The following is an 8,594-nucleotide window of genomic DNA, read 5'->3' as shown; positions in this document are numbered from 1 at the left end:
AAGTACTATCTAGTAATTTACACAACAAATTTATATGTGAAAAAGTTCTATTTATCAAAAACTAACTGATTGAAAACTCAAGAAAACTCTATTTTTTTAAGTGCTCAAAGAAACCTAAGATCAAGAAATAGTAAAAATTGAAACATGAACTTTGGTTCTCATTACATGACTCAAAGTTACACCTATTGATCAAAACGATCCACCATCCTTGGTTTTATCGATGCAAATATGTGGAAGACCGCCAAAATGATTTTTTTATTATATATATATATATTTTTTTATAAAAAAGAGTTTATTTATTTATTTATTTATTTTTTTACAAATAAGTAACAATCACCTCACTCCAAATAAAAGAAAATTAAAGACATCTCATAAACAGAGTCTTGAAAACTTCAACACACTTGTGCCTTCATCATCTTGCGAACAACCATTACCTATAGGCCAAGCAAATATCGTATAAAAAAAGAGTTTTGTTCCGTTAAACTACATGCACAGACAAAAAAAGAACATTCTCAGAATCTCTCACACCCATCACCATCCCTTGGTCTGGATAAGCAGGTTCCTAAGAAAAGATACAAAATGAACCATAACTCATCCCTTAAAAAAAAAAAACAGCAAAGAAAACAACCATCACTGGGGAGGCTTTTTATCCTGATTATCAATAATAGAACCTGGAAGCTCCCCTTGAAGGGAACTACCTCCCCGGCGCAATGACCCAGACTTGCTCAGTGATGAATTCCTCCTCTGCCGCCCGAGCAACCGTGAGTTATCACTTAGTGAACGCTTCTTCATTTGGCTCCTCGCAGATGGTGCTTCTGGCATTGTTTGTAGAAGGTCTGCGCTATTCTGATTATTATTATTATTATTATTATTATTATTATTATTATTACCTCCTGCTGTTGAAGCTGAACTATTTCTCTCTGCAGGTTTATTCTCATTTGAATTCTTTTCCTCCTCATCATCTGAAGAATATCCGTTTTCAAAACTGTCTCGCATGGCCAAGTCTTCGTACTCCTCGTCGGACTTGGTTGACTCATCGACGGAGCCTGCCATCTAAGAAATAAAAAAGTAAGAACAATGGAATTTTATTTTATTTTATTTTATTTTATTTTATTTTTTTTTTGTGTTTGCCAGTTGTTGGAAATTGTTTCAGGTTCTTACCTCATCGTCGATGTTGTTTTCATTTGCATCACTAGCATCCTCATCGGTATCTGCATTGGGCAGATCATCAGCTTCTTCTTCACTGCCAGACACAGATGATTCCTCCTTGAGCTGAGTGCATAAACAAGTGAATAAGTAAATGAGTAAGAAGAATAATTGTGGCAATAATTACAACTAAATACCGAAAACAAAAATCAAAGTGAAGAAAACAAAATCATCATTCCGAACGCCGACACATCAGTCCATCCTTTTACAGCCATGTATCTAACAAGGTAAAAGACATAATAATACATGAAAACTTAAGTTTGTACTCTTCCTAGAAAGATTGAAATAAAAGATTCAACTTAGCTTACAAACAAATTTAATAAATTCTGCAATTAGTGATGCTAAATGTTGAATTTGATTATCAGGAGAGAAATTATATGGAGAGGAATGTGTCTAAATGATTTTCATCACCGCTTGCATTGACCAAAAATGAAACAAATAATACCTCTTTGGCAGGTGCATCAGACATCCTAGGAGAACTACAAGAGGAAGAAAAATGTCTGCTCCCCGTGTCAGTGCAATCAACCTTTGAATCATCTATGCTTCCAGTCTGACTAGTTCCACCAGTATCACTAGGCCAAGCGCTGAGTCCAAAATTACCAAACTGGAGATTAACCGGCTCTGCCTTTCTGATTTGTAAAGGACCATACATAGGAACCCCCACGCACTTATCACTAGCAGTGCCGGAGATGGGCTTCCCATTAACACCGGTTGACTCAACTGGCCAGGCTTTTGCAACAGACCCATCTATATTGAGCAGAGCCATTAAATGCCTTGAAGAACCCTGCCTCTGTATCAACTGAAACATTCCTTTGGAACTCAGGGAGTTAGCAGTGCACTGGTTTCTATACTCTTCATCGATCACAGACACTGTGTTTGTTGTTGGATCATATAGCTGATCTCCAGCCTCTCGCCTTCGTAGGCAGCTGAAGACTGTGGCATGAATTGCTGCCACACTCCGATCAACATTTGTGTTATTTATCTTCGGCACCAAATGCTTATCAGCACGGTGGCAGAGATATTCTTGAATGGTTCTGATGTTACGGATATATTTGACATATTTGTTTCTTGCAGGGTCCAATGTCATGTATTTAGCACGAACTGCGAACCTCTCCATGTGCTTGTCTTCATTTGTGATATAAATCATAAATGGTATTATCGACGGATGTTTCTTCATGAGACCCATCTATCAGATAAGAATAAAAGCTATCATTGAAAATCAAGTTGAACATAAGAACATAGTAAAACATAATGGAATTAGCAAAATTGCAACTGAATTAAAACTACTAATGCTACCAATCAAGGTCCATGCAGAAGAATTCAAGATCAGTAGATTGATGGCGCACAGATGGTTTAGCATCAACGTTGTTATAAGCTGTATTACCACCAATTTTAGCCCTTGAATAAGGGACTTGGTAGCATAGTTTTGCACATTAACTCACCACAAAATTTAGGCTCAAATGCACGCCTTCAACAACAACAGACTCTTTTCGTTCTTCCCATGCAGTAATCAGTCTATCAAGGCTGTCAATAACCATTTCACTCTGTGCTTTGTAGCCCTCAACAGCCATTTGCTTACTGCTAATCAATTCAGCCCCATGCCCAGCCTCAACCAATTTGTTCACTCCATCAGATGACTCTTCTTTGCTAACAGAATTGGAAAACCTGGCTAACTTTTGGGCTTTCTTTTTTGCTTTTGCTTCTGCAACCGCCATCATATCTAAGCATTCTCCAGCATGGTATGTCGAGGCCCAGAGGAGTGGATTTTCCTTTTCATCAACAAAGCTTCTCATCATGTGCCGTATTGAATCTGTGGAAACTACAGTTGTGATGCCCAACCTACTTCCCTGTTTAACATAATTAAGAACTTGGAAGCTGGCATAATTTCTTGATGCTAACATATGTAAGAAGTACGAAGATATAGGAAATAGCAGAAAACATTCATCAGCCTAAGCAAGCTACTAAATAATTTGCTTAATAAAAGACAACAAAAATGCAAAAATCAAAGGAGAATGTTTAAAATATATAAGCAGCAAATGTTCTTAAAAATAATAAATTCATGTAATAAAACCATTACCCTCAGGTGCAAATCATGGGAAGATAATGGTCCAAACAGTACAAAAGTTTGTAGGCAAACTTTTTTCTTCTAATGATACCCAAATGGTCACCACACTTTGTCGTGAATAAAAGTTACTCGACACAAGGTTCTAACCAAGATTAGGTTACAAATGGATACATGCTGGCATCAAATAACTCCTGAACAGAAAAAATATATATAGATTACAATTACACAAACAGTGTCAGTACAATAGGATACCAGCAACTGGTACAGGAAATACCATGTGTAGCACTTCTGATTTCTGAATGGAGTTGAATACTATCTGTGAAATTGCAAAAGATGTGTTCCTCCCTTGACACTTATTACTTATTTATATTAGCTATGCATTTTAACAGAGAAGTCACTGTAAGATGTAATTAGGTGTGATCTTAAGGAACTAGGGCTGTTATGAGATATCGTGGCCAGTGGCATCTCTTTCTTTTTTTATTTGCATTCCACTGACTCAGGGAGAGAACAGTATGCTGAGAAATATAGCATAACTTTTGATAACATAAGATAACAAATGATTAACACTCATGTATTAAATGCTTTTTTAGCACAGCAAGGATAAAAAACTGTAATTTTATTCAAATTGACATTTCGGATGTTAGTTTATTGATTTCTTTCCTATTCTCTAGAAACCTTTCCATTAAGTCATAAATCCATCCCTCTAACAAGCTTGTTCATACCCATTCTCATACATTTTCACGCTCTGACCTCATCACTCTTGTAGTCACTATTCTCTTAATCCAACAGATTAAACATTAACCCAAGCAATTCATAATAAAATTGTTCCATCTCTACCTTTAACTGGTTGACATATTCACCGTTTGCCTCTGCTCTAATGTCAGCAGGGTGTCATAAGCTCCAGATAGTTCTCCTAATCCTAACTTGCTATTTATTGGCACTCACATTTTCATCACTAACATGCTCAAACAATATTCAACCTTCTCTATAATCCAGCATTCAAAGCTAAAAGGCATTATGAGATGTTCTCATATATTGAAGGGTTGCCCCTCACAACACCGTATAAAAATTTCCTTACCCTACTCACCAATCACCAATTTAGCATTTCCTTGAAATTTCACAGGCACCAAGCAATTCCCTGATGAACATGGCTAGGTGAAGAATTTAAGAATTTAAGCAATAGATTTGCCAAATATCATTATAGGAAGATATCAAGGAGAATGACATGAGATTTGCATACAATATTGGAGCCTGATCATAGGAGATCTACATGTCGTCTTTGGCTAAAAGAAGAACAGCCCTGTGTCGTTAGTCACTTAGTCGTGTGAGCAATTTTATTCTTAGTGTAGTTTCATATTTCTAAACAGAAACAACGTAATCATCGTATTTCATGTTATAACATTTTTTTTGAGTTTATACCTTGGGTTTCAATATTGGTGCTTTCATTGAGAGGTGTCAACCTTAGAATTCCTTCAAAAGATCTACATATCAATCATCAGCATTGGCAAGCAACACTCAATAATAGGAGGTAGATGCAAATCTTCATACAAAGAGCCAGAGACATATGAAATACATGCCATAGAGGAAAGACTTAAACAATGAGGTGATTCTGAGTCATGATGGAAGCTGTGCAAATAACCAAGCAAGCAATCATGCAAACATCCATCAAGCAGCCATACAAGAGCAATCACAGAGCATTATGCCATCCAGGCCTTGCAAGTTCATGAGTGTTCATGCTTAAGGATGGCACTCTGAGGGAAAAGATAGCATTAAAGATGAAAGAAGCCACTCATAACAACCTCAGGTTGTAAACAATAAGCATTGAGTCCAGCAAGGCTTGACAATCAAATCCACTAAGGTCCTATTCCAATTAACTAAGCTAAATTTAAGCATGGGACCTGAACCAACCATGACAATAGGAATCCCAACAAAGGTGAGGTATCTTGAACACAAGCCTCTGAAATTTTACTTCCTTATTTTATAAGGCAAAAACTTAGAAATTTGAATTACTAATAAAAACATGCTGATAGGTCAAGTTCTCTGGAACATAACAAGTTCAATTGCCACTTATCCCTTGAACTGGAAGACTGGGAACTGGGCAGTGATGACAATTGGCACTCTCAAAGTTAAGCAGAACATGAGCATGACGTACCATGGCAAGAATTTAAGTTAAAGATCTAGTTTCTTGATCTCATTCTTGAGGACAAAAGTGCACTTGAAGGAGGAACTGATTGACATGGTTAATAAAAGAATTTAAATATGGAAGAAATAATAACAGATTGGTTGAACACTCTAATTATAGAAAGATATTTTCAATTGCAGGAGGTTTGGATGCGATATTGTAGCATGATTATTGGAGATCTACACGCAAGTCCTTGACTATTTCAATTGCTTTCCAGATTACAACAAAGTTCAATGGCCAACTATCATTTTAACTGGGAGACCAACCAATAGTGGCCTGGTATTCACAGAGTTAAGAAGAAAGTGAGACATACCATGGCAAGAAATTGAGATAGAGTCATAGAGATCAAGTTTCCCAACCACACTCTTTAAGGACAAAAGTGCGCTTGAAAAAGAAGGAACTGACAAACGTGATTAGTTAAAGAGTTCAAGTATGGCAAGAAAATAATAATAGTTTGACCAAATATTCTAATTATAAGGACATTGAATATTGCATGAGTTTTTCATGAGATATTATAGCATGATTATAGGAGCACTAAATGCAAGCGTATGGTTGTAAAAGCACATCCCTATGTCATTGATCATTCAGCCTTGTGGGTAATCTTATTGTCACTACAGTTTTACTCTTCTAATGTAATAGAGTAGTTATCTTATTTTGTAATATAATATTTTCTTGATTTTATACTTTAAGTTAATCTTGACATCGAGACCATATCACTTTTCAAGAACTTGCTAAGCTATAGTAAAAAAAATTACCAGGTACAAAGCATCTAGCAAAATCCCCAGTTTAAGAAGAAATATTTCTTCCCAAGTGAGGGATCAGGAGTTTGAGCCATGTTGGTTTGGTGCCAAGGAACAAAAAACAAAAAAGTGTCTTGTCCGCATTTCTCAAGAAGACTAAAAGAAGCACGAAGTTGACTTGTGAGAGAAAATGAAAATAAATTAATATAAGTTTTTCTTGATTTTATACTTTAGGTTAATGTTGACAATGAGAGCATATCACTTTTCAAGAACTTGCTAAGCTATAGTAAAAAAATTACCAGGCACAAAGCATATTGCAAAATCCCTAGTTTAAGAAAGAAATCTTCTTTCCAAATTCCAAGTGAGGGATCAGGAGTTTGAGGCATGTTGGTTTTTGTGCCAAGGAACAAAAAACAAGAAAGTGTCTTATCCGCATTCCTCAAGAAAACACGAAAAGAAGCATGAAGCTGACTTGTGCGAGAAAATGGAAATAAATTTAAACAAGCAACCAAAAAATAGAAGAGAGGTTGATATAGACAAAGATTAAAACTTCAAACCCCATAACCAGTAATGCAAGTATCTAGGATAAAGGGCAATTTTTACCAGCAGCGATGACAAAGTAGATTTGCCACACCCACTTGTGCCACATAAAAGCACTGTAACAGATTCCTTCCTTTCACGAATTCTAGGGAGAAGCAGAGAAGATGAAATAAGAAATAAGAGGAAAGGATAAACTACCAAGCTAGACATTAAATCCATTGATTTCTTTGATAAATTCAGACAACAAAATAGGCAAAGGAAAATCTGAAAAGAGAAAAGAATAGAAGTATTTCAAAAGTTAATAAAATGTTTTACCTACATGCCAGCATCAAGTCAGCCCTTTGATTAGGACCTACATACTTGTATCCAGAGAGAGCATCACAAACAACATTCAAAAATGTCTCTCTCGTAACAACAATTGTTGTAAGGCTTTTGTACAATTCAAATGGCATCTTTTTGCTTTGCTCCACATTTGCAATAAATGGCAGGCCAGCAGCCTCTTCATTACCAGAGGAATCAACATTGTTACTAGGAATGTTATCACATAATGGACTTTTCAAGGTTGATTGATTGCTTCTCAACACTTCATACACTCTTCGGCTAATCTGAAAAAAGAAAAGAAAAGAAAAGATAAATGCTACCATCTCATAAGCTCAAAATATCAATTATTTACAGTAATAAAGAGGTAAAAACATCATCAATTTGTAATAAAACTAATCCATCATGTAGCAAACAGATTTATCAATACATTTTCTTTCATTTAGCTAATGTATCCTATTTTCTTCATTAGTTTTACTCAGTTTTCATCAATCCAAACCCACTGAAATCTATTTCTAACCATCCGCAAGAAAGTGAAAGCAAAATAGAAGATAATTTATTAAAACTTTTTTTTCATTGGCTCATCCATCATATTCCGCCGGATCAATCACATGCAATAAAAAAAAAATTACTTCTCTTTCCTCCGTTTTCCCTTGATCCAAACCGCACTCACAGATTCAAAATCCCTCTCAAGACAAACAAACATTCAAAATCATGCTTTCAGTTTGAATCTTGAATCCAAACACCACTGAAACAAAATAGAACCATCCTAAAATCCATTCAAAACTACAACCACAACGAAATGCAGGGCAATAAAATCCAAGAAAAACAAAAAAACTCAACAAGAATCAATAAATCCATGGATCACTAAACGCCATTATCCAACGAATACCTTGAATGCGTGTCTCGCCTTGCATCCCATGAGCTGCAAGGCACTCTGGAGCACCGGCCGCGTATACCTGAACGACGATGACGACGAGGACGCTCCCTCCACATCATCCACCACAACCACATACAAAAGCTTTCCCCCTTCCGCCATTTCCAAAACAAACACCCAGCTCAACCAATCCCACACCAAATTCCACCCTTTCTCATCGATCTCCGAATCACAGGATCAAAGAAGAAGCTCTCAGAAGAAGACTGGGGGAGGAGAGAAGGCACTAGTTAGGGATCGGGACGAAGACTCCGCCATGGCTCAGAGCTGGCACGCGCACGCACGCATCGCGGTGTTCGAAGCTGGAAACACATGGCGCCCTCTTTGCTTCTTTTATTGTTGTTGGAATGTTCGGTGATGGTTGGACGGTTAATTTCAGGTCTTGTCGGGGGCTGGAACGTCATTTTACATTCACGTATTAAATAAATAAAAACTAATAAATTAAAGTGATTTTTTTATTAATGGACGGCTGGGACTAGATGTAAGGAATTGACTTGGTTTAAGTGGGGATTAATTTAATTTATGTAAAATTACATTTGTATCCTTTGAATATGGAAATTACTTGTATACTTGTTGTTTGGGTTAGTGAATTTATTTATTTTTTTATCT

General features: G+C 36.4%; 1 protein-coding gene across 1 annotated transcript; it reads right to left on the bottom strand.

Moving 5' to 3' along the window:
• Positions 1–387: 387 nt before the first annotated feature.
• Positions 388–8,296, bottom strand: LOC120275581 (P-loop NTPase domain-containing protein LPA1-like). The gene is made up of 7 exons (XM_039282207.1): positions 7,944–8,296; positions 7,049–7,338; positions 6,797–6,878; positions 2,649–3,053; positions 1,652–2,392; positions 1,162–1,272; positions 388–1,053 (listed from the first exon to the last, which is right to left on the bottom strand). Exons 1-7 carry the CDS (start codon positions 8,088–8,090, stop codon positions 631–633), a joined length of 2,199 nt encoding a protein of 732 aa, XP_039138141.1. The 5' UTR covers positions 8,091–8,296; the 3' UTR covers positions 388–630.
• Between the last annotated feature and the right edge of the window lie 298 nt (positions 8,297–8,594).

The sequence above is a fragment of the Dioscorea cayenensis genome, chromosome 2 (genome assembly GCF_009730915.1).
Source record: "Dioscorea cayenensis subsp. rotundata cultivar TDr96_F1 chromosome 2, TDr96_F1_v2_PseudoChromosome.rev07_lg8_w22 25.fasta, whole genome shotgun sequence".
Taxonomy (NCBI): domain Eukaryota; kingdom Viridiplantae; phylum Streptophyta; class Magnoliopsida; order Dioscoreales; family Dioscoreaceae; genus Dioscorea; species Dioscorea cayenensis.
Note: the sequence above shows the minus strand (reverse complement) of the source record. Positions and strands in the feature narration are given on the sequence as shown.